General features: G+C 37.6%; 1 protein-coding gene across 3 annotated transcripts in view; it reads right to left on the bottom strand.

Moving 5' to 3' along the window:
* Window positions 1-537: 537 nt before the first annotated feature.
* QSER1 (glutamine and serine rich 1) overlaps window positions 538-25836 on the bottom strand; it is a 44263-nt gene continuing 18964 nt past the window's right edge. For all 3 annotated transcript variants that reach the window (XM_040066912.2, XM_040066914.2, XM_040066913.2), the window contains exons 4-13: window positions 20054-23746; window positions 16885-17180; window positions 15712-15828; window positions 14988-15121; window positions 13415-13626; window positions 11728-11865; window positions 10343-10440; window positions 6470-6622; window positions 5344-5439; window positions 538-4657 (exon numbers count right to left, since the gene is read on the bottom strand). In XM_040066912.2, coding sequence (XP_039922846.1) covers window positions 4517-4657; window positions 5344-5439; window positions 6470-6622; window positions 10343-10440; window positions 11728-11865; window positions 13415-13626; window positions 14988-15121; window positions 15712-15828; window positions 16885-17180; window positions 20054-23746 — 5078 coding nt within the window. In that variant the 3' untranslated portion in view covers window positions 538-4516. The remainder of the gene's footprint in view (window positions 4658-5343; window positions 5440-6469; window positions 6623-10342; window positions 10441-11727; window positions 11866-13414; window positions 13627-14987; window positions 15122-15711; window positions 15829-16884; window positions 17181-20053; window positions 23747-25836) is intronic.

Here is a 25836-nt window from a genome sequence, read left to right as displayed (position 1 = left end):
GGCCTGCCGTAGCTTTTATGGACAATACCCACAGCATGGGGGTTCAGCCCTCTGTGTGAGGGGAAAACAGTGGTAAAAATATCCAGGGTAATTCATTGTAGCTAGGGGGGCAAAAAATACCAAAACTCTGTGGAGCACCATTTCTTCCCCTAAGGTACACAGAGCTGACATTATAGTCTAGCAAGAAAGAGAACAAATGAAAACACTAAAATTCAGGTAAAGCCCACCTGAATCACAGCAGCAGACTCTCTCTTACCCCAACAGCTCCTCATTTACTGCAGCAGTTTAAGATCTGGCAGCTGTATTGCATCAATTAATTCAGAACATTTAGAACCCAGAAGTAAAAAATCCAGATCACCCAGACAGGCAACATCACGGAAAAAAACGCCCCCAAACCCTAGAACTGTATTTCTTCATGTTGCAAGCAGACAATATAGTCCAAATTGCCAGTTTGTTTCCAACAATCTTAACTTTTCGAGACTTCACATTTTAATAACAAATGACTAAGCATTATAAGGTTTTTGTTTAAAAAGTGTTTTCGCTTTAATGGGTTTAGTTAATAACATCATGAATGGTACAAAACTGTCCTTTTTCACATTTCCATACATTGTATTATGGACCACCTGAAAATCTGGACTAAGAATGCATAGTGTCTCTTAATTAGCCCTAGCTTCATTTTTGCCATATGTAGAAAACAGATATGCAGAAAAACATGCATTTATTACCAATGACATGTTAATATTAGCTTAAATAATAAAATATGGCAGAATGTGCACTGCAAAATGCACCTGTTCGTAATAGGGTAAGAGAGACCAAATGTCAAGTGCTGGCAACAAAATAAGAAGTGGTTGATGACACACTGACATTTTGTGACCATAGTATTAGCTTTTCTGCTTTAAAATTGTTTTAAATAGTAGTAAATATTTAAATAATATTTAAAATATATTTCCTATGGAAATCATTTACTTGGAAGACAGCCTGTAAGATCTGACTTTTTAAAAAGTAGTATTTCATTTTGACAATATATGAATACAATACATGCCACAGAACCTCAAAGACCCTAAAGTCCTTAGCTATTTTCAGAAACAATTTCTCAATCCAATTTTGTCTCTGATTTTTTGCTAGCAAAACTTTGGGAGTAACATCTCAAAGCAAACCTGCCTTTAAGAGAAATGCTGTATTCGAATAAAACCAAACCCAGTGTAAATTGAGATGCCACACTAAAGAAAATCATGGTGGAATTAAAAGCCAAATAACTGATGATGCAATTTGTTTCATTCCTGTTTTGCTAATTCATAGTCTAAGGAGGGCTTTGTTCCTTCCTAGTGCATCTTCTCTGGCAGTCAAATCAGTGCTCAATTTCCACTGTCATACTGAGGGATGAAGACCTCACTGTTACTCCAAGGGGGAAAAAACTGAGGTGTGGGTGCAGACTTCATTATCTAAAATGCAACAAAACAAAGTATCTGTGCAAAAAAAGTAATTTGTACATTGACTTTTTCATTAAGTTTGCTTCAGTATGAAAAAAACCCTCTTCAATCCTAACAAAGCTTTGCTTTATGACCCTTCAACACACTCAAGAGTTCCATGTTTTTACTTATTCTAATTTGGTAAATTAACAATCCAGCCACCTTTCTGCACCCCAAGACAAAGACGGAAGCTCCATTATATTAATCTTTAAGTCTGGGGCAGTTACTTTTATTCAAGACAAGTTTCTTCTTGTCTTCTACAGGCACAGTGCTTGTTTAACTGGCCTTGGGAACAAAACAGCCAAAAATAAGCCAGGTCACTTTCTATGGCAGTGCAGAGCATCCTGCCCTCCACCCCCCACCCCCCCCCTTTTTTTATTAATGGTTTTTGCTAAAATTACTTCCTTTTTAAATAGGGACAAGCTACTCCAAGAGCCTCTCATGTATTTTTTTTCCCAGCTTCTAAGGACTGAAAGCAGCTTTCTAAAGCTACTTCTAGATTCCAAAATCCAGAGTAAATACACAGTAGTGGTAATCTAGAAAACAGAGAACTCTCTCAACTCGCTGCTTCATTAGGAAGGAGTGTGAGAGAGACAAAGTCTGACCAGCTCTTTCTTTACTACACCCTCAAGGAGCCGATCCCATTGTTCCCTCAGTCTGTATCCTAATGATTTTTAAAACCACAGACTAGGAATTTCCAACCTGTCATGTGATTACAGAACTCTGCCTGGGCAAGTAACTCCCTCTCATGAATCTACACCCAGTGCCAGCCACCCCAGTAAGGGAATGCACTGAGTAAAACTGGGAATGCCCACTCGTGATTGAAGAGTGTACCAGGCACGCTTCTACCGTACCTCCAGTGTGCACATTTACATTAAAATCATTTCATCTGCTTGCTGCCAAGGCTGGTAACTCTGCTGTTTGCTTACACCCGATAGACTCGAGCTCCTACCAGCCGCAGCAGGAGGGAAACTATAGAAATTCCTTAGCCCCACAGCTAGCCTTCCTTTCACCGTGGGAATTAATTAGCTCCGTGATTGCTCTAACAATCTGCACATTCTGCCTAACCCCAAACCCACCTCGCTCTCCTTGATAATTGCAGACACGGCAGTAGCACAATGTGTCATTAACGCGACAGCGACCTCCCTTTTTAAAGCAAAACCGCGAGGAAGAGGCTTTAAAAAAGGCAAGGGCACATGCCCATTTCTGGGCATCGCAGTCTGCACGCAAATTGTAAAGGAGAATTATTGCTTTTTAAGGAGGAAAAGCTTTGGAAATACGGTAAACATCCTACAAGGTTCTAAATCTAATCAGCTAAAATTCTGTACATACTTTAATGTTCAAGCCTCTATTTGCTTACTCAAGATCAAATAGTTTCATTTTCACATCTATTCATTAAACTCTTTATAGTTCTACGGTCTAATGAATATGTAACAACTAAATAGGATCAAAACATCGGGGAAAGGTCACATGGCAATGAACATTATTTCATTTGGCCAATGAATAGTGAACCCTGCTCTCTTGGCTGAAATTAAGGCACTAAGTGGCAGTAAAAGGATAAAGGAATGAAGTTTTTTTTCGACATTATCTGAAAAAAGACCAACGTGACTTTTTTTTTTTTTTTTTTTTTTTTTTTTTTTTTTTTTAGGACGCCAGTAGAGTACATCTCCATTCTGAATGACTCAGGTAAGGCATTCTATTGGCAAATTTCAAGAAAATGTTCTCCTGATTAGAGCCCATTACATTCATTGTCTGAGTGTGACTAGTGGCACTGCTAAGTGTTAACAACCTGGAGGGGGAGAAAAGCTACAAAGGTGTCTGCAGACTTGAAAGGCACCAAAAAGAGAACAGCTCTGCAACTGCCAGTTCTACAAACAATAATGTAAGCTGTGTTTAACACTGCATATAGTCTATTTTCAATCAACAATCTTTGTTGACCAAGATAAAGTGTAGTAGCTCTTCATTTAAACTCTCAGTTAATCAAGTGCTAGTTTAGTAAGAAATTTATTTTCACATACCAGAAAATAATTGCAGTGTCTAACACAACTACACTTAAAGCAAAACTAGTCTAGTATGCATTATGCATTATTCTGGTTAACACTGAAGCAAACCTGTATAAACAAAAGGGTTACCTCGAGATACATAGTTTACAATATAAAATCAACATATAAATGAATAGGATTTACTGAAAACAATGGAAAGTGTATTACAAAGATACATGTAACAATTTTAACCACAATATTTCCTCTGTGAAAAATACAACTATTAGTGAGATAAAATGTACAATTGAATTTTCTTTTTCCAAAAGAAAAAAAAAAAAAAAAAAACAAAAACAAACAAAACACAGTATAAAGGAAAATATTTTTTTCTTCAAAACAGGGAAAATAGTTAAGGTCATTGTCTTTCATTACAATATAATTTGACACAAAAGCAGTCATAGGATTGCACCAAATCCATGTTCGGTCTCCCGAACATGACAATAGTAAAAGGAGTCCATAAAGCATAATGAAATTTCTGGATTTTGTGATGGCAATATACATATGCAGAAATGATGTCACTCCGGCTCTGTTCACAAAATGTACAAAACTCTAAATTTGGTGGCCAGACATGTAAAAATTAGTTTGCCCCAACGCTGACTTTTCTCTCACTTAGTCAGGGATGGAAAAATCTGTAGTATTTTAAGTGTTGTTATCTGTTGAGCAATAAAAAAAGAAAATAAGTATATGTAGTGCATGCTTTATCACTTGTCAAAAACATTTCTGAAAATAAAACTAAGTTATCCAATAGTTTACAAAATAGAAAATAACTCTTCAGGTTAAAAATGTGGTTAGGTTTACGTTTAGTTCCATCTCCAAAGGACTGATTTCCTTGGCAGCATCACTTTTCCTTAGCATGAGCCAAGGCACAAAGTTCCATAAAGAGAAATAAAAATGGCTACGAACAAGAATGCAGTCTGGCATTGTAAAAGAAATCAGAGCCTCTCTCTGAGCTTTCTGTTCCATCAGGTTAGTGCCGTAGAAAAATGTGGGATTTGGGATACATTTTTGTTATGAGCATTTCTGCTGGACACGATTCAAAAGTTCACCAAACTTTTCAAAAAGATCCTCCACCCATTTTATGTTTTTCATGCACAGCTGCACAATCTCTTCCTGGCCTAGATCTGCACTCGTCTTCTGAACAGAAGAAATCTATTTAAAAAAGAGAAGGAGGGGGAGTGAGAGATGCACACACACACACACACGTTAGGCTGCCAGAATTGGAGAATTTTCATTTTTATAAAAGTCTGCAGTTAAATATGAACCTTCTCTGCCAGAAAACCTTTAAGTTCTAAAAGTAATGCCCCACAAAATACATTTTTAACAACTAAGCCAGAGCTCGAGTCTGGTATTTCTGCTACCTGAAATATTTCCACCAAGGATTTGCAGAAAAAATAAAGGCACTGCATTCTAAGCAAAAAAACAAAAAACCAACAACAACAAATCCCCAAATAAACAAAAACGCACACGCACAAAAAACCCCACAAAAACAAACAACCAAAAAAACCAAACCCAAACCCCATTAAAAAACCCCTTTTAGATCCAAGAAGTTAAATACACTGATAACATCTGTTCTGTTTATTTTGGATAGCAGTGAAGAACACCTCAGTGAACCCCACAAACCCTGCAAGCCTCACCTCGGAATGTTCTGAGCAGCAGCTCCCTTTAGGGGCAACCCATATGGTCAGTGTAGCCTTTGTTTGCCATAAAGAATGAATTAAAATAGGAGGCCTCAATCCATACTCATTTACCAAGAATGAGAGAGCAGTCTCTGAGGTTGGACTCAATTCCCTCAATAAATTCCCTCAATGAATGCAAAAAATGAGAGCAATACTTACCTCTTCTTTACATGTTAGATATATGTGATATTTGTAATGATGGAGTGAGTGATACAAAGAATACAACTGTATTTTTTCTGGATCTACTGTAAACTCCTGCAAAAAGAACAATTATTTTAGGAAAATTCATGTTTTTACCAGGAAACATAACACATATTTTCTTCTGTAAGCAATTTTTTTCAACAATTCAGAAACTGAGAGCTTAATTCAAATCATTATTGTGACAAATCTGGCAAACTGTGATTCCCATTATATCATAATTATCTCCTGTCTCCACTTCCCATGTTGTTTTATCAAAACCAGGTGTAAGAATGCTTTCAGTCATCCTGAATGCACTGCAAAAGTCCAAAATGGGTAAGACACCCCTCTTCTCAAGAAGTACCAAAGTTTATTCTACCAGACTGTTGGCTATCGTTGCAAAAGACACAGACTTTGTGCTTGAGAAGGCTGATTTGTACTTACCCCAAAATTAGGTTAATTTGGCAAGAAATACGAGTGTGAGCTATATGTACAGGTCATTTGTCAAGCCACTATTTACTGCAGGGAGATGAGGCTAAGCAAGCCAAATCTAGTTAGAGTGTTCCCCAAGAATTCTATGGGAAAAAACAATATGTCCTTCTCAATTTTTTTCTGTGTTGTTTTTTAATTTTTTTTTTTTTTAAACTTAAGATACACAGCTTCATTCTGCCATTGAAAATGAGGAATGGAACAAGACAGAACTCAATTCTTAAGAAGTGTTATTTGATCTTAGATTTTACAGCATTAACACTATTTCTATTAGATTTTTGATCTAGAAGCCATTCAATCATTTACTTTGCAGCAAGTGCAAGAAACTGTTATTGATGTGATCTACAGTGATCTACGGTGAAGGCAAATTGTTGCTGCTTCCACCAGGAAGAATGCAAACTATATTTGACATATAATAATGATGTACATCATTAATGTACATCATTAAATGATGGTTTTTAATGTTCCCTTGTTACAGAAAAAGCACCTCTCTCAAAGATTTTATGTTTTGATCAACCAACCAAACCGGCTAATACATGATGCAGTGGTTTATACAAACATGGTTATCACAGCACAAGTCAGATGGGGGCAGCAACAAACCCTGTGAACACTCACTCACCTGTGCTGATTTAGTGGTTGATTTAGAAGCCCTCAGTGTTTTCTTGTTGTAAGCTTTACCATTCATTTTGATCTTAGACACAGACGTCCCTCCACACTTTGTCTTGGAATCCCGAGTGACCACTGTCAGTTCAGGAAAGTTTTCCAAAGCATTCTTTAACAGAGCATATAAAGACAAAGGATTATGAAAAGATCAAGAATGGCCACACTGATGATGAATAGGTCACTTTTCTTTGAAAATATTAGAGTTCAGCCTATTAGAAAAAAATTTATTCTTCCACAAAGACCTGATAAGGTGTCTTTATCAGATCATACAACCAAATCTGGTTTGGAAAGCATGACTACTGTAATTTTTCAAGACCAGCAGATCCTTTCACTGTACATCAGATTAACATCTGTGATTCCATCACTAGAAAGAGAGGGCAGAAAAAAAGCTCAACAGGGCAATTTTTACCTTCTAAATTGCTTTCCATTCCATTGCTACCCAAGAATCTTTAAGGCTAAGTTACTTGAAGATCTCTAAGTATTTCATGCATAGTCAGGCACACAGGGATTGGATGCCTAAATATCTTCATAGGTTTTGTCCCAGATTTTGCAAATTACACACTAATTGCATCTCATCAGATCTGTAAGGTAGAAAAGCTTATGCACAGTGAAGTAGAAGGCTGGTTCAAAAAAGTACAAGTTTAAGACATTTTAACACATGAGAGTGAATTGCATTTCTGTCAGCTTCAATTCTCCATTATTTGCATGAGTAAATTTGAATACAATTTTGTTGAACAAATACAGCATTATGTTAGCAGCTGCTTTGAAATAGTCCTGCTATGCTACATAATCTGACCCTGAAAAAATGTTTCACATTAAGTGAACAAGCATCTTTGTACTACACTCCAGTATGAGGCAGAAAAATACACATATGGAAAAATGAATCAATGCTGCAGCTTAAGGACCTTACTGGGACTTTTGGGTTAAATTACGAACTTGGCTCCATTTTTAGATTTTCTTTTAACAAACAGCACCTGACTACAACAACCTCCCCTGCCTATAATTTATTAGCTCTTTATCTACAACAGCTATTTTTTACTTTATTAAACAAACCTCTCAGTAAACAGCTATTAAATCTCCTGCACAGTGGTAGCAGTAACCTTGACAAGCCAACCTGCCCATATCCAGTCTTCCTTGCAATACTTTCCAAGTGGAACAACTTAAACAGGTTTGACTTATTCAATTTTGCTATCCACTATAATAGCTTTCCTCAAGGCTGATTCGGAGTGTCAAGGGGCTCTGGCCACTTCTGGCTTCCTCTGGAGAATTCCTAAGAGCCTGAAGAGTTCCATGGCCACAACACTGACCTACACCAGACAAATGTGAACTGGAATGAAGAAGTAAATACTAGTGATTTCTGCATCTTTGGGAGCATGAGACACATCATTATTTTCAAACGGCATTTACACATTTCAGCTGAGATGCTTCACTTACTGAGCTTCAACTAAAGCAACAATATTTTATAATTTTGTTTATAATAACTATTACCCGTAGGATGCAATAAACTGCTAGAACTATAAAAAATGTTACAGGCAATGCTTCCAAACACTGACTGCTAACTTTAGTGTCTGCTTTGGTTTGTAATAGTGTTAACATATTCCATATTAACTGTATCCAGTGGAAAAACAGTATTAAAATTCATCCATACCTATCAACGCAGAACAGTAAAAACATTCAAACTGAATGATAGCAGCAAATGACAAATTATGCCTTTAACTTACTGCTTTCTTCAGTGCCTCATTCAGCTCTAATATCTGAACTAGTTATTTCATTAAAGGTGGAACAGAAACCTCCTCTATCTTAAAGTGCATCAAACACATTTTCCTAACCAACACAAGCACTTGATAAGTAGGCATTTCATTTTTATCCAAGACATTGACCCAAGGATGGTACAAGCTGGCACTGTCACATCAGAAGAAAAACATAAAAGGTTTTCTGTCTTGCAGTTGACATCACAAGCAGATCCTTTCCTTACATCCATTAACTCCATTAACAGCTTGCAGATGATAAGATGGAATACAGTCTTAAGTTAACTTTAGAGATATGATACATAATCTGCTTCTAAGTGAACACACAGCAAAGCTACCGTATTCACTATAAGCAGCTGGAATTACATGTTGGTATCACAGAGAATTACAGTAGCTTTTTCCCCTTTAACTGGGAAAAAAAATCAAGCGTGACTACCTCTCACTTTTGGTGTACTGTGAATGGAACTGAAATTCTACAAATTTGTATCTTCCCTTAACTGGCCTATCTTCTCTGCACACACAGCTCAAAAAGAGGTATCTATATTAATAGCTATTAACACAAAATTCTTACCACAACAGAAAAACAGAAATGGAGGGTTAACACATGCTACCTCTCTGAGGCTCTGTGCATTTGAAATTACACAGCCCTCCCCAGGCCTTTTCACTGTAAGGAGGAAGCCACAAGAAATTCTGTTCAAGGAGGTAATAAATTGTTCAGCTATTGGGAAAGCAGCATAATTTATATGACAAAAGTTGAGGAATCGTGTTAATTACAGCTGTTTCACTGGTTGATGGTGGTCTCCTCCCTGAAACAAGGCCACCTTATGTCCGACGAAATGTCCCAGAAATGGAATGGGGAAAAAAGTTCCATGATGGAAAAGAGCAGAACTTTCAAGACTGTTATTATCTCCCTCCTCACTCAGTTCTCAAAAATAAACTCACAGCAGTACAAAGAACAGCACTTAATCTCCAAGTGACTCTGTACTGTGGGCATAAGGGGACAGGGAAAGAGGGGAAAAAGAGCAAGTTTGGCCACGGTGTTTATAGTCAGCTTTACTGTTGTTGGCCTCAAAACTGTTACAAGAAGAAATAATCAGTCTGATTACAGATACTGACAAAAGGGTGTCTCATTCCCAAGCAGGAGGACAAGAGGAAATGGCCTCGTGGTGTGCTAGGGGAGATTTAGAGTGGATTTTACATAAGATTCCTTCACCAGGAGGGTTATGAAGTACTTGAACAGGCTGCCCAGTGAAGTGGTGAAGTCAGCATCCCCAGAGCTCTCTGAAACACGTGCAGCAGTTGTGGCACTTTGGGACAGGGTTTAGTGGTGGACTTAGCAGTGCTGGATTAACAGCTGGAATTGATCTTTTCCAGCCTACATGACTCCAGGAGTGAAAACAACCATCCTGCACTTGCAAGCTCTGCATTGTTGCTTGGAGGGTGGGTGGGAACGGTAGGAAGCACAGTGATTATCCTCCTGTTTACCTTCTCTCTACTGAGATGGTATGGCTTCTCTCTTCCCTGTCCACATCCAGACCTGTCTTTTTATTACCACGTCAAAGCTGCTGTAATATGGGCTTGTTATCCACACTTTTCTCAACCTTCCATGCTGAAGATACATGAAAGAGCACACAAATGAGTTGTTCTTGCATCCCTCTGTCCTGGTTTTAAACTCCCCTGATCATGTTCTCTACTTTAAAGAGGTTCAGACATCTGCTCCACAGCATAGCTATTTCAGGTAAAAGTTTATTTCTAGGCAATACAATCACTTAACCAAAAGCTCTAGAAGGACAGGAAACAGATTTTCTTTTGGCAAACTTGAAAAGCTTAAAGGGAAAAAACGCTTGAGGACAAACCAGAAAGCATGGGAAGTAAAACTAGAACTTTTACCTTTGCAGTATAAACTCCTCCATCCCAAAATGTTCTCCAAATGCCACATACAAGTACTAAACTTATAGCATCTCTTTCAAATCCATATTCACTTCTGTTACAAACGGGTTTTAAGCTGTGCCTGCATGGTACGAATTCAGTGATTTACTTAAAACACCACTTTTAAAAGCCTAGAATTTGAAAGAGAATACCTTGAAAGCATGATCCAAGCGCAATTTGGAAAGCAGCCTTTTCCTATTGTCATTCAGCATACCATCAATTTTTCTCATGTGAGGCAAAAGTAACTCATCTAAAAGACACGTTAAAAACCCACAGCAGCTGATTATTAAGAGACACACAATAACAAGATTCATATTCATTCTATATTTTGACCCACTGTATACAATGTGGAAAGGAAAAAATAAAGCTATTGGCATATAATCTGATTTGAAATGTGAAAGAAAAATTTATTTTTTTTATCAGCCCACTAAGCTGGTGTAGATAGTATGAAGTTTAATTGCTGACTGCAATCTTGCTCCTTCTCTGAGTTTCCTTTGTTGCAAGGAAAAAATAAGATAGAGCAATACAGAGCATAAATATTAGAGATAATTTTACAGCAATTCCTACATAATCCTCTTCTGTGCAATACAGGTGGCAGTTTTATAAAGACAAGTATGTGGTTTTGACATTTTTATTCCATTTTACAAGAAATGGTCCTGCTGGCATTTATAACTAAAAAAAGTACTTAACTGATAAAACTTATCTGATAAACCACTGTGAACTGCACAATATAAAGCTGAACATAGGCATGTGGCCAGGAATGAAAATTTACAGCTCAGTATGGAGTCTTTTATTTATAAAGTCAATTACTTTTGATTTTAGTGGGACTACTGACATAATGCATGGGTCTGAAATCTTGAGGTCAAGTGTGCACTGATGCACACTCAAAACAAATCAAGAGAGGCAGGAGAGGAGAGGCTAGACAGGCAAATAGAATGTAGTACAAAACAACAGCTTGCAACTAAATAATACATGAAATTATTTCTCTTTTGGAAGCTTTATCTTTGAACGTGAAAGTTTTACTAAATTTTGAGAAATAAGAGTTTTGACTTGTACCCTGGAGTCTACTAGGATAAACAAATCCAAATATTTTGTCTTCAAAGAAAAAGTGTGCATTAATATAATTTTCTTTGATCAGGTTTTCAAGATTTCAGAGTTTAAAAAGCAGAATTTTTAATAGTAGGAAGAATCGTATCTACTTAAAGTTACATGCCTACTTCTTCATAAGAAGGCAAACACACTTGAAACTGTCATTTTCAATAAATGTTTGTTAAGGTTTGAGGTACAATAACTGTAGGAACAGCTCAATTCTGACATTCACAGCAAAATTCTAATGCAGCAAAGAAGTTAAAGCAATATTTCCAAGTTACTTTGATTGTTCAAAGAGAATGCAAACACACATATGTGTAGATTCTTCAGATGAGGTTATGTAACTTGAATTTTGTTAGATTCTTTTTTTTTTTTTTAAGAACACTTGCTTTACTGATTAATAACCTTAAAATCTAGTAGGAACACACAAATGTTAAACATACTGTACCATTGCTCTTTTCCAAGGCTTGCATTGTGTCTGGATCCAAGGCAATGCTAACAAGCAACTCCATGTAGCTCTTGAAAGTCTCTTTCATAGCTCTTGTATTCAAAAAGCGAGTAACAAGTGGAGCTGGAGGTACAACCTCTGAAAAGCAAACAGGATAGAATAATTTTTATCCTCCAATATACTAAAAATACTTGTGTTTTTCAAAACTGAAGGTTTCTCTCTTAAAACACAAGTGACCCCTACTGGTACCCCAAGAGATTAAAATTCAGTGCAGTCAATTGCAATAAACTACTTACAGGTCAAAAACAGGGGCAGAGACGAAATACAGTACAAAGGGTTCAATTTTTTAAACTACCAGCATTTAGATTCTATTTTAAGGAATTTAAGCATTTTTCTATTATAGTAGATGAAAGTTCAGAGAAACAGATTAATTAATAACTTCAGTCAAGTGAAGTGCCCGAAATGCCCTAATTTTCATGTCAAGGCAAGTACCTCCCAAAATAGCAAAATCTGAAGTCATCCAACGGGAAAAAGAATTTCTGAGCACTAATGTCACTTAGGAGCCTACATACCATTGAAGCCAATCACACCTAATTTTTAAACTCACACACACACACACAAAAAAATTATCAGTGAAGCAATGTAGGCATACTTATGCTTCCTCTGAGGAAGCTTTTATTTTTTCATAGACAGCAAATTTAACATGCACAAGGAGTAGTCATCAGTAAGCATTCTGCAGCTTTTTATAGGCTCCATGTCTGACACCAGGGTTTTGCAGTGATTCAGCTAGCAAGGCTGTTAAACCTCCTCAGGGATGACAGTAATCACCAGGTTATCAGAGGTCTTAAATATGGACAGTGTTACTTGGGCAAGTTTGCTTGAAAAATATTTGAAAGGTGCTGTCCTCACAGAGGCAGTGTGCCAATACACCAGTGATAGTTTATCTATGTTTAGAAGTCACCAGGATGCTTTAAGAAATGCAGCAATTGTAAAGTATGAGCAATACACAGCTTTGCTTCAAACATACAGGAAATAAACAAAAAGAACCTTGCAAAATGCACTGTAAATCTGCTACCACAGTAACCCCTAAAAACACTGTAAAATTCAGAAATCCCTTTTTCTTCTGGAGAATTCCTGCAAACATTGAATCTCAATGTTCTGTGAATGTCTTAATAGCAAATCTGCTCAGCAGGCTACATTTGAACAGCTGGCATTTGGACAAGCAATGAAGTAGCCAAAAAGTCAACTGCTTTTTCTCCTTGGGTTCTGAAAAAAACAGCAGCAGCGTCTGAATTCTGCCCACATCTGCATGCAGGCAAACATTACAGGAATGTTATTTTAGACATGATATTCAGTTGCAAAGGAAAACTAATGAAGAATCTCATTCTTAAGATGTATTCAAAAATCAAATTGGCTTCTCCTACAATTGTACTCATCAAAGACATCAAGTGATAAAAGATGTATTTATGTAGATAAACTACATTTCAAATAACTTTAATTGTACACATTTGCTCATACACCAACAACAACTGAAAAGTTTCAAGAAACTCATTTTGCACGTCAGATTTTATATTTTCTTTCTATGGCTTGTACAGAAAAACGTGCAAGATCAAACAATGTAATTTTATAATATTCCTCTCAGTTAAATTCAAATGGGCCTGGGTGCCAGCAATGGTATCTCACTCACCATCTTCTTCACTCTGGGCCTCAGGTGAAGAATCAGACTGGGAAGATGAAAATTCTTCTTTCCACTTTTTCCTTTTCTTTGGTGGTGGTTCAGCCTTTACCTTTGGCTGTTTAGCTTTGGGTTTCACAGAAGAGACTTTTGTTGCTGCTGGTTTTGGTGTTGGTGGATCAGGGGGTTTGATGTTGCTGTTACTAGGTTTGCAGTGAATAGTCCTGCAACATTATGAAGAGAATGTTTATGAATATAATTACCACCCAAGTTTTGGCAGTAATAAAATAGCTATAATCTTATTTAACCAGAATACACTGATTACATACACTTATTTCACTGTAACTGAGTATTAGGTAGTACACACTTTACATACTATTATATTTTTGAAATACTACTTGACCAGACAATGCCCTTCTCTTCCCACCTCTCGAAACAGGAAAACAAACAGGAATGTTAATATTAGAAATACAAAGTTCTGTACTTTAGGACTAATAACACAATACAGTTTTGAGAGCGTGGCAGGGAATACAATCCTGGGAAGTGTTAGAGAAGAGTTTTGTCAAAATGGGAAAGCAGTGATATGTACAGCAGAAACACTGTCAGTATCTGCTGGAACACAGAGAATAATTCTAGACATCTGTCAGAAATGGAGATTTCACACCAAAATGGATGGAGATGACAGTAGAAGGATGAGAGGAATGGAAAGTCTGCCCCAAATGAGGAAGCTGAAAGACCTCGCTTAATGGAGCTCAGTGAAACACAGACAGAGGTGGGACCTGACTGATTTCTCCAGAAATAAAACATGCAGCACAAACAGAAAAAAACCCCCAAAAGCAGTGTTGAGAGAACAGTATAAGCATAACAAGCTAATCACAACCATGTTTTGTTAAAAGAGAGGATTGTTTCAGAGCACTGGAATAACAGCTACTGCAACAGTCTTCCATAGCCAAAGAAAAAAGGAGCATCAACATCCTAGTGACTTTTAGCAGAACAGGATTATTTCACAAAATAGATTATCTGATGGCACTGCTTCCTTTGAGAGCAAACTAGACTTAAAACTCCAGTGTTTTCCTGAATGAAGAGTACTGTCATGAACATCTGTTTTTAAATTTACTTTCTGGGATTGTGAAGAAAACATGGTATTTCCAATATACTGGGACAGAATGATCATTAAAGCAATCCAGAAAAAACTACCTAACTAGCAAAGTCCACAGGATATGAGAAAACAATACACAGAAAATTAAAATCGTTACACTAGCAATGTAGCAAGTATTTCTTAGGACATTGCACACAGAAATGGCTATTAAAATTAACAAACTTTGGCTTGTATGGCAAAGGATGACCTAAAAGCAGCACGTGGAACCCTAACACCTCCAAAATAACTCATTATGGAACAGAATAGAGTAGGGAAGACAAGGCTGTAATTTACATTGAATTTCTTAAAGCAAACCAGACGGTTCTCAGTTTCCATATTAAAGCACAATTAATATACTTTGAAGTTATAACTCCTGTTTATTTAAATAGACGTGTTCTTAATATGAAAACAATATGGCAAAATGGAAAACAAATTGGAATAAAATACCTTGCTGACTGGACAGGCTTGATTCGTGGTTTTTTTGAGCATACTCTGACATACTCTTTTTTGTTTGCATTTTCAACAAACTTCACATACACTCGTTTGTATTTTGTCTTTGCATCCCCAAAGTACCCAAGATACTAAAAAGAAAACAAACAAACAAACCACAAGTGTTTCTGTTAAGCAAAACTTGTCAGTTTTAAGTAAAAATTTCAATACTAAAGAAAAAAAAAACAGTTTAAACCACCCCATGTTGAAATACAACAATATACTCTACGGCATCTATAGTTTAAGCAAAATTCTCCATCAGATTTTCAGATGATAATTAAAACTGAAGACAATAAGGTAAGGGGAGGTACTCCAGGCTTCTTTTTCTCCCTTTATTTCATTCTCCACATGTATTATCCCAAAAGCATAATCTGCCTGGCAAAAGGCTGCCTGTTAAAATTTGCAGAAAGCAGTTGGTTCACAAGCCTCTTTCCAGGGACTTTATTCTGGTCAGGGAAGCTTGTTCCTTTATGCAGCCAAAACAATACCGAAGAGCCCGCGCTGGAAAGCAAAAAATCAGTCCATGGATGTATTCAGGGAGAGTTTGGGTTGGAGGGGTTTTCTCCCCATCTAAGATGATGGCTAAGAATGTATGCCAGAATCACATTCTATTTAGTTTCCTAGACTTGCATTGAGGACAGCAGCTCCCATGAGGCTTCCCAAAGGAATTTTGAAGACTCACACTGTTAGTAGCAGCGAACTCTCTGTGTCCGTCACGCACTTCAGGAACAAACTTTTGCAATAAAGCCTTCTGTACTTTCCAGATAGCTGGAGGCTCTTTTCCTGTCTGCAAAGCAACCTGGAAGAACATAAAATTGTTTGCTAAAAACACCGCTTAGTTTTCTTCCAGAAACGTGTTTGTGCCTCACATCATTTAAGGAAGTTACCCAAGGATAAAATGTAAATAAGGAATTTAAAATTCCAACACTATAGTTATTAAGTCCTGCTTGCATCAAGGCAAGTTTGTAATCATCAGCTTGAATGAGAATTTTCTATAGCTCCTACAAACAAACTACTAACTCAAATAAACCTTTTGGAAAATGTAGTCAAGCACTAATTACCTTTTCATGACTCTTGAACTAACAAATCTAAAATTCAAAATATCTCCTAACATACCATAATCCATTTTATAACTGACAGGGGAATATTTCAAACTGCTAACACTTGCCTTATGTGACAAAGCAACATTAATTAATTTAAAACTGCAGCTTGAGAGGATGAGCACAGATACAAGTACTCAAAAATATTAGAAATTTTCCAACAGTATGAATATTGCTGGCTATGGTAGGCACAAAAGAAAAAGTTAACATGCAGAATTAAAATGGTGAAGCAACAAAACCAAACCCAAACAAAAAAAATCAAAGACAACAAGGAAATTCACATAAACTCATGTGAAGAGTTGTACTGGTTGATTCTGGAAATGGTTTCTTGTGGAAAAACAAAGCTGAACTTCTTACAAAAAAACAGAAACCAATTCCATTCTAGTTCTTTTGCAAAATTACACTTGAAAGTCTACTCCTATCTTAAAAAAAAAAAAATAGCAGTCAACTGCCTTTGAAAAATTTATGCTATTTAATATTAAAATAGGTAATTCCAAGCTCTAACAGAGGTTACCAGCACACAGATTTCCTTTATTATGTATGTAGCATAAAATGGGTCATGTGCATTCAAAACATGATTGTAATCTGCACTAGAAAGACACCTTTAAGGCATTTTGGCAGCATCTGGGAATACTAGAATAGAAAGACCAAACTAATCTGCTGCGTTTCCTCTTCTGGTAGTTTCTTGAGGCTAAATTCATATGCAGGGGGTTTTGTGCTGTGTTCCTCCCAGCCCCAGCAAATATTCAGGTTACCTTTAGTGTCTCTATATCTTCAATCTTCACTACAAATTCATCACGTTCTCTGTACATCCCCTCTCCTTCACTGTCCATATTCTCCTCATCAGTACATCCTTCTATTGCAACAGTCTCCTGTATTTTTGCCAATTGTTCTGAAGTCACAACATCCTGTTGAGCTACTTTTAAGGGGTCAGCTGGATTCATTTTCTCCTGCACGTTGCCTACAGGAGCAGTTGTCTGTGGAGATTCCTGCTTTATTACAGCACTGGTGGTGGTGGCAGCAGCAGTAACAACTGTCACTTTTTCAGCTTCTGAAGAAAAAATCCAAATTTTAGTTAAATTATCAAGGCTTAGCAATGTAATATGGAACTAGGGTTTCCTTCTTTTCTGTTACAATTTATATTAAAAGCAACTATTCTAGGAAAAACACCTGTTCTATGAGTTAAAACAGAAGCAGTATTTGACCACAACTAAATCTTAAACAAAACCAAAATAGTGTAGCTAATATACCTCTGTTTGTATTAAACTGCTGCATCTGTTAGCATCTGGAATTAACAAAACTGAATGCTTTAGAAAACAATTTGATAGTTACAGATATGATCACCAGGTAGTACTGTTGTACTTTGTGACAATAAGCAAATACAACAGTAAAGGTTACAACATTGAATCTTGTTATCTGTTGATATCTTTTGAAATTGGATTGCAGAAAGAGAAATACACATGAAATATGAAAACATTTTCTGTGTGGCTTTTGGACATTTATCATCCATATCTTGTGATAATGTAACTGGAAGTTTCGGATTAAAACTTTAGCAATAGCCTAATGATTTTTAATATTAACAGAGGTGAGCAATGAGAACTGATGATACAAAACAAAGAAGGGAAAAGAACATTCCTTTCCTCCTCTATTCCAAAGAGCCAAAGAGAAGTCCCACCTTTCAAAATTATTCTTTCACACCTGAAAAAAATTAGAATCTTTTTTAGATATTACTTTACAATCTTCTATGTGTATTAGTTTTATCACTGATTTGCTGATCTAAAAGAAGTTATATCAAATGTAACACAGTTACTAATATCACTCAGGAAACTTAAACCACTTTACAGTTTTGTTACAATCACTGCTAACTGTTGACTTTTTCACTTGAAAAATTATAAAAAAGGTAATGTAACATATTTTAACAAAAGTGACTCCAAACAAATGAGTTGAATGTCAAATTAATGTGTCAATACAAAAGCTGTATATCAAGTAAGCGAAGATTCATTAAATCCATTCAGTAAAATTGTTAATTTGATATGTGAAATGTGTTCTTCCAGATACATCACTTCACATTATTGCAAATATGTTCTATTTCTTCAGTGAGAGAGAGCTCTGACAGCTTCAGTTAGACACACCATTATTAGTTGCCCAGGTATATTTACGTATTTGTCAGAACAGCAGATAAAGGTACATATACTAATTAATACTAGCCACAAAAGACTATGTGTTAATATTTGTCTGTCTATACTTATTTGCAAAACCAGACAGAAGAGGGAATTACTAGAAAACCTAAAAACACCAGCAAGCAAGCAAGACATCCTTATTAAGCATCTGGTACAAACAATCTTGTGTGTCACAAAACAGGAAGGCGAATTCAAGAAATTGGTGACATAAATATTACATCCTTATGGATAACAAAGAAGATACAATAATATTGTAAAAGAAATCACTGCAAATAAAATTCTAATGGAAATGTTCACCCCCCCCCCCAAAAAAAAATTTTGAAATATTTCTTTGGACATTGTACACAGAAATAGCTTATTAAAATTAGCAAACTTCACCGAGAGGCTCACACCATGGCACTGTCCAAATTTCAGCTCTCTGGGAAGAAAAACAATCATTGCTTTCTTGTTTGAAATATATATTCAACTGAAAGACACAGAAGGAACTTCATCCTCTGTAACAGCCTTTTTGAAATACATGCACTTAACACAGTTATATAGAAATAGCCATAGAAAAAAACCCAAAATAGCAATTAAGATGAAGTATTGTTCAGCATCTCATGTATTCTGCAATATTTTTCCACTACCTTAGGTGTGATTATTACAATTCAAGTTTAATTTTGCTGTGTATTTTTCAGTAAATCATGTCACACCTAGAGAAAAAAAAAAAATCTCCCTCTCTCCTTTAATCTAAAAAGGGAAACCATTACTTCATTCTTTCTTGTTAAGAATCAGCTTACAGGTCATGGGTTCTGAATCCTGAGAAGAGTTAAAGAAATGTTTCATTTTCTCTCTGTGATTGTTTTGGAAGACAGTGGTATTTCTCTGGAATTAGTACAATTACGTGACTGGCTGGATAGTTTCTAATTGCTTACCAGAGGGGGGAAAAAAAAATCTTTACTGAAGAGACCTGTCTAGGCAAAACCATTCTGTATGCTGAAAATATTTCAAAATAAAGCAGCATCAGTTAAAAGCTCTGGACATGGATGTACAGCATGGATGTAACAACTGAAACTGAAAAGTGTGTGAAAAACTAATTACTACTGTGATCAGTTGTAGCTGCCTGCTCCTCCCTGCCCAAACCAATCCTTCCCAGATTTTGCTCTTTTGTTAGCAACCTATCAACACACATGGAGCTACAACACTCCTGATCAATATGGCTCAAATGACTCCTACCTTGGACCAGCCCAGTCAAACTAGTGCAGTTTACAAGTGCAAAAGTTGCTTCACACACAAATACGGGGCAGCTTCATCGCCACAGAGAATGTGTGTTCACCTAGCAAGAACTTATCACCTGCCGATGGCAATTATAAATATATATTCTCTTGCTAGAATTTTTAAAAAATAGGTTTAGTACCTCTGACATGTTTTGTTGATGTTCCCAGATGAAAATCATATTTAGTATTTTAAGCCAGAATCGAAGGGAACACACACATTATTCCAACTCCAGGCTAAAATAACTTTTTGGCATTAGTCCTACTTAAGTAGCATGAAAAAGTTTATTCACGTATTTTCCTAATTGTGGAAAACACTATTTTAGTCCACAATCAATACACCTTTTGAAGAAAACTCTTAATCGTGGCCAAAACCAAACCAAATCAAAACCTTTACCTGAAGAGAGATAAAATTCTTCTTTTTTTTTTTTTTTTGCCCCATCAGCCACAAAAATCTCCTTCAACATATGCACTTGCAGTAACCATTTTACCTGATTTGATCTTTTTGTCAGATGTTTCATCCAGGGCTGACAATGCAGTAGAGATGCTCTTCTGCAGATCATGGTTACCACCCACAGAATCATCTTCATCAGAAGAAAATGAAGGCAACGTTTCTAAATTTTTCTTAAGTTCCTCATTGGCTTTTTTGGTTGGACTTTCTCCACTGACCTCAGCAGCCACAGGTGGTGGTGCTGCTGGCTGAGGCTTTGCAGAGGGCTGCAGGCAAGGGGCACGAACTATTTGTGTGACTGGTCTCCTAGTCCTGTTTGGCATTCGTACAGCTGGAGTGGAAAACTGTTGCCTAGGCCCAGACTTTAGAAAGTCTAAAAAAGATGCAATAAATCCTGTTCTGACTTCAGGCTGTTTTTCTTCAACTTCTTTAATTTTTTGCCTCATTCTTTCCTGATGTTGGTAAGTATCATAACAACCTTCAGAAACAGGAGAAGAGTATGTGAAACATGAATCATTTCCTCTTGAATTTTGACGTTTACACTGTCCACTTCTTTTTACCTGTTTCTGAGTTGCACTGTCATCTTCTCCAGCGTTTCTGTTTTGGCTTTTTCCTTTGCTTTTTTTCCTCTGAAGGTTCCCTTGAGTTAAATCTTGGCATTCTTCTTCAGTTCTATTAATGGCTCCGTCTGCACTTTGGGGCACAGACAGCGGCCGCAACGGAACCTTTGACTGGTTACCTGCTACTGTACCATCATCACCACCCATATTAAAATCATTCTCTGAAGCAGCACTTTCCTCACTTAGGCTCCTACCACTTGAAACAAACTCTGTGTCCCTTGCATTCAGTGTACCATCAACAGAAGCATCATTATCTTCTTCAGATTCGTGACTGATGCTAGATTGCTTTTTCACTCGAACAGCCTCTTGCTCCTCTTGACCAGGACCAAGGGTGGGAGAGGTCATTCTTATTGGTACACTCTGATCAGAAGTTTCAAGGTGCTGCTGATCCAGATTCACAGTTTTTGTCTGTATTGTTGACACCGGGGTAAGATTTAGAGAAATTTGGCCTCCATTCAGAGAAATATTATTTCTGCTTGCTGGCTTTCCAGCTACAGTAGGTGAGGCACTGAAAACAGAAGACACGTGTCTGGAATCCAACGATCGGAACTGCGTTTTAGACTCCTCACAATTTTCAACCGTTTGGATTTCCTCTTCATTAGAAGCTGATTTGGCAAAGTCAGATGGTGTCACCCCACAGGCTGCTGCTGTTGCTGCTAAGATGTCATCCACATTGGATAATATATTCCTCTCATCGCTGAGAAGTATAGATTCTGGGAAGCATATTGAACTAAGAGAAACAAATTGATTTTTTGCATCATGTTGATTCGCCTGAGTAAAATGATCTTTTGCTGTCAAATGCTGCTGAAGTGGTTTTGAAGACTCAGAAATGTCCATTTTCATTACTTCTGAATTCTGACTATGAAGCTGAGAATGACCCCCATTACTTTGAACAATGTGACCATCCATCTGAAGGAATGGATGCGTCACCTGCTGAGGACTCTGTATTCTTTGCACTTGCGGTGATGCCTTTGCCTGTCCTAAACCCGACTGCAGGATTGACTGGTGAAGAATCTGCAAGTCACAGGTTGACTCCAGCAGTACCTGCGCACTGGGCAAACACAGTGGATGACCATGTCTTAAAGCATGAGGCTGAACCTGCGGTGGTGTGCTAATGACTTGGCCCTGCTGCTCTTGAGCTTTACTTTCATGTACCTTATGCATAAGAGAATGCTGTTGGTTCAGTTCCTTAGCACTCACAGTTCCCTGTGCTGTTCGCATTAAATTAGCTGTCTTTTTGATATCATGGCTTAGGCTGCTGATATGGCCAATGTGTTGGGAAAGCTGTTCCACAGAACTGACCATCCTTTCATCTTTTTTTGCTCCTTGAAGAGTAAGTCCAACAACTTGATCTTCAAGACGAGAGTTGCTTCTGATGACGCTTTGAGAGTATCTGTCATTTGCTTTTGAGACCCTATAGGATGCATCCTGAGCACTGATCTCCTCCTCCGTTAGGCTTTGAGTGGAAGATTCAAGAGTTGCTTGCTGTTGCAATGCCTGCATGTCCTGCACTGATAATTCCTCCTCCTGTTTTGACGAGGCATATAAGTTAGAGTCAGACTTCCTTTTAACATAGGACTTTGTTTCTGAGGAAGATCTGTTGTTCTGCAGCGTCTGGGAGTGAGCTGGGGATGCAAAAGGAGACTGGACAGATGGCAAAAACTTTTGAGACTGCGGAGAGGAGGATTCTTGTGACTGAGAGTTCTGAGAAGAATGTAAAGAAATATAGCTTTGATTAGGACTCGAGGCTGGAAGAGTTTGTACCCGAGGAGAGGCATTAAAGGAAAGAGAAGGCGACGTTAATGTCAAAGACTGCCCTGAAGAATAGCTTTCCGAAGGACTAACAGCTGCTAAAACTTGTGATTGAGATGAAAAATTAACTTGGGACTGGGTAACTGGAGATAAACCCTGAGAGTGACTAGAAGAGTAGCTCTGAGCTTGGCTGACTGAAGAAAGTTCCCTCATTTGCCCAGAGTAGTTCTCATTTGGAACTGAGGTCAATACCTGTTCCTCCGAGGAGTAATTTAGAGTCTGACTGTCAGAAGTAATAGCTTGTGATGGCCCAGAGAAAGTCAACGTTTTATACAGCGAGGGCAGCTTCTCAACCTTGCTGGATGAGAAATCCTGTGAGTGGCTGACAGGCGGCACATTCTGAGCCTGGCACGAAACATAATTTTGGGACTGACTGACCGACAAGAGGCTGGGGAGCTGTGCTGTAGAATAGATCTGTGCTTGGCCTGTAATGACAGAACTCTGGTTTTGTGCAGTTTTGGCATAGCTTTGTGTCTGCACAGTGGGAGCTACACTCTGAGGTTTGGGGGTCTTCGTTGACCTCGGAGGCTGCTTCATGGAACAGTTTTTCACTTTCGTTGTGGAAGCAGAAGGAAAACCGGGTGATGGAATTGCAGATGTGTACGACTGAGCAAGTTCCACTGTGACTTGAGAAGTCTTCTGCTGTGGTCCTCCATTGCTCACCTGAGTAACATCCCCAGCTGGACTGCAGGATAATGCTGAGTGCCTAGATGTATCCTGAAAGTTAACTCCGCTTGTACTGGTTAAATAGCTGTGTAAGGAATGCTGTGAAACAGTCAGTTGAGGCTGGACAGACTGAGTACTCGAAGGCCGCTGGTGGTGTTTAATAACACTACATTCTCGCTGAAGTGCTCTATCCATGGAAGCAGTGGAACCAGTGAAGACAGATGTGCTGTAGGCCTGAGACACCTGCTGAGCTCCTCCAAGGGTCGAAGGCAACAAACTGAACTGAGGCTGCAAAAGATGGGGGGCAGATTCTTGAGCAGAACGATACGTTGATGACTGCGGGGGTACACTGGTGCTCAGAACAGAGCTGCCCAGGCGCTCGAATGTCAGAGCAGTTGGAACAGTGCCTTGCGATGTTTTAATCTGTAATAAAGGATCGTGGGTACTTAAGAGGCCATTCGATGTAGCGCTGAAAGTAGCATCTTGAAGAGCAAGAGAAGGAGTAGTAGCAAAGTTCCTGCTGCTGAAGGTGTTGGGATGCTGATACGCTGATAAAGCAGAGGTTGGTGGAAATGTTCCAGAGGTTGGCAAAGCTCCAGTAACAAATAGTTCTGTGGCCGTCGAGGAATGCATACCTGGAAAAAACGAAAAGAAAACAAGAAGGAAAAAGGAGCATAAGGGAGCTTTACAGGATACAACACTGCTTTTCTGTAAGTCATTAACTGCAAGCTCTTACAGAATTTACAAATGTAATGTTCTTTAGGATCACCTCCCTTAAAAAAAAAACAAACATACATACATAGGGAAGCACTTATCATGGGTAATTTTCAAAATAGAAGTGCAGGGGTTTTTTTAGAATGCCAAACTCTATACCTGCAGTGAATTGCCGAGAGAAAACTCTATATCCTTAACGTGCAAATTGTTGATTTAAAAATTGTACAAGATTAATTCTGCTTTGAAATTGAAGGCTCTTTATTCATTTTAATTTCAGTTTAAAAAGAAGGTCATAACAAACTGATCAAAAGCCCTGGCCATCTTTAATAAAGAGCAAAAAGGCAAAATTACAACTTAGCAGTCGTAATACATACACAATTTAAAGAAGCAACCTCATCTAATGGATTTACCCTCATCAATAATTTTACAACTCACTTTATGGGAAACATTTCAGAGCATAGAGTGAAATAGCTAATGGTCTATACACTCTGCAATTCATTCTCCTAAAGGAGAGGTCTGACTTTCAGTACAAGCAATAAATATAATTTGTATGCCTTCTGAAGCAAGAGTCCCAGATATCCACAGACAGCAATTATCTGCACGGTGCAGTACCAACTATCCAACTAAAAAGTGTATTTCTTATTTGCATCCAGCCATTGGTATGTACATCCTGGCTTAAACAAGATTTCTCAACAGAATACACTACTCCAGCTGAAACAGGAATATGAAATTCCCTTGCAAGCTTTGAGGCTTAGAGCAGTGATCCATATCATTCAGTGCTTTTCACCCTGTAACTTGCAGACACTGGTGAAGTTTGTGTACTGTTTCCAAAGTCTACCAAGAAAAGTGAAGAAGGTGAGTTTATTCCCAGAGAGGCTTAAAATTCTTGTAAAGGAATCAGTTTCTACTGGGAAATTTACCAGGGTATGCAAATCAGAAAAAATTCAAATCAGCAGAATGATTTGACCTTTTTCAGTTCTTGCACACTTAAAACAGTTATTAGCTTAGCATCATTTAAGGATAAACAAAAACTCTCAGTAAATAAAGTTTGTTTTCAAACAAATACTTCAGTTAAAAAAAAATTTCATTTTACAATCCAGTAAGTCTTCTTAAGCTGATTGCAACTTAATCATACAATTGCTTTTGAAGTTTCAAGTGAAGCTAAGAAATAAATTCTTTGTTTCTTCCTTTCAGTGCAAGACAAACCGACACGAAGAGATGCGATAGTGAAGGAATGCCAAGGTATTTTTCCTTAGTCAACAATAAGGTCTTTCTGAGTGAGAAAGCATATCCAGTGCTTTAATGCATTTTCCCCCCTATTCTAAAAAACTGCAACATCATGTACAACTGGGTTCTCTTTTACTGATCCTTACTGCTAACTGAAAGGAAGGGCCATCCGGAAGTGTCAAAGGAAGGGAAGAATTTAAACCTGTTTTAACTGCAAATATTAATTTCTCCTCTAACCTGCATTTTACCTTACATTTACCTTTCTCTTCCATAAATTAAAACCCTTCCAAATACGTCCGTAACTTCTTAAACCAGACAAGAGCCAGTCAAAGGAGCACTACAATGGCAGAACTGCTGAGCTTTGTATTCTAATATTTGTTCAGGAGCAGACAAAAGGTATGGCAAAGGTACTAAGTTGCATGCACAGGCACACCCTCACTACCCTAAGAAATCAGAACACTTATAACAAAACCCATAGATCAAAGGAACACTTGGAAGGACAAATGTAACAAACATAGTGATCTTCTTTTTTTCCCTAAAATCAGCAGTTGCAGGGTTTGGAGAAAACCCCGATGTAAAAAAACTTTCTTAAAAAAAGTCACCTTGCAGAGTGAAGAGCTCTTGCTTTCCCTCATCAGAAAAGTTTGTAGAAAACAAAGCTCTCAAAAGACACTCGGGAGGATCGAGGGTTACAGAAAAGCAGCAAAAAATATTAAAGGACAACAGAAAGCTCACAGAACTGGTAATATTGAAAAATGGGCTTACTGATGAGTTCTTAGTAATG

Source organism: Hirundo rustica, chromosome 6 (genome assembly GCF_015227805.2).
Source record: "Hirundo rustica isolate bHirRus1 chromosome 6, bHirRus1.pri.v3, whole genome shotgun sequence".
NCBI classification, from domain to species: Eukaryota; Metazoa; Chordata; class Aves; order Passeriformes; family Hirundinidae; genus Hirundo; species Hirundo rustica.
This window is presented reverse-complemented; position numbering and strand designations above follow the sequence as displayed.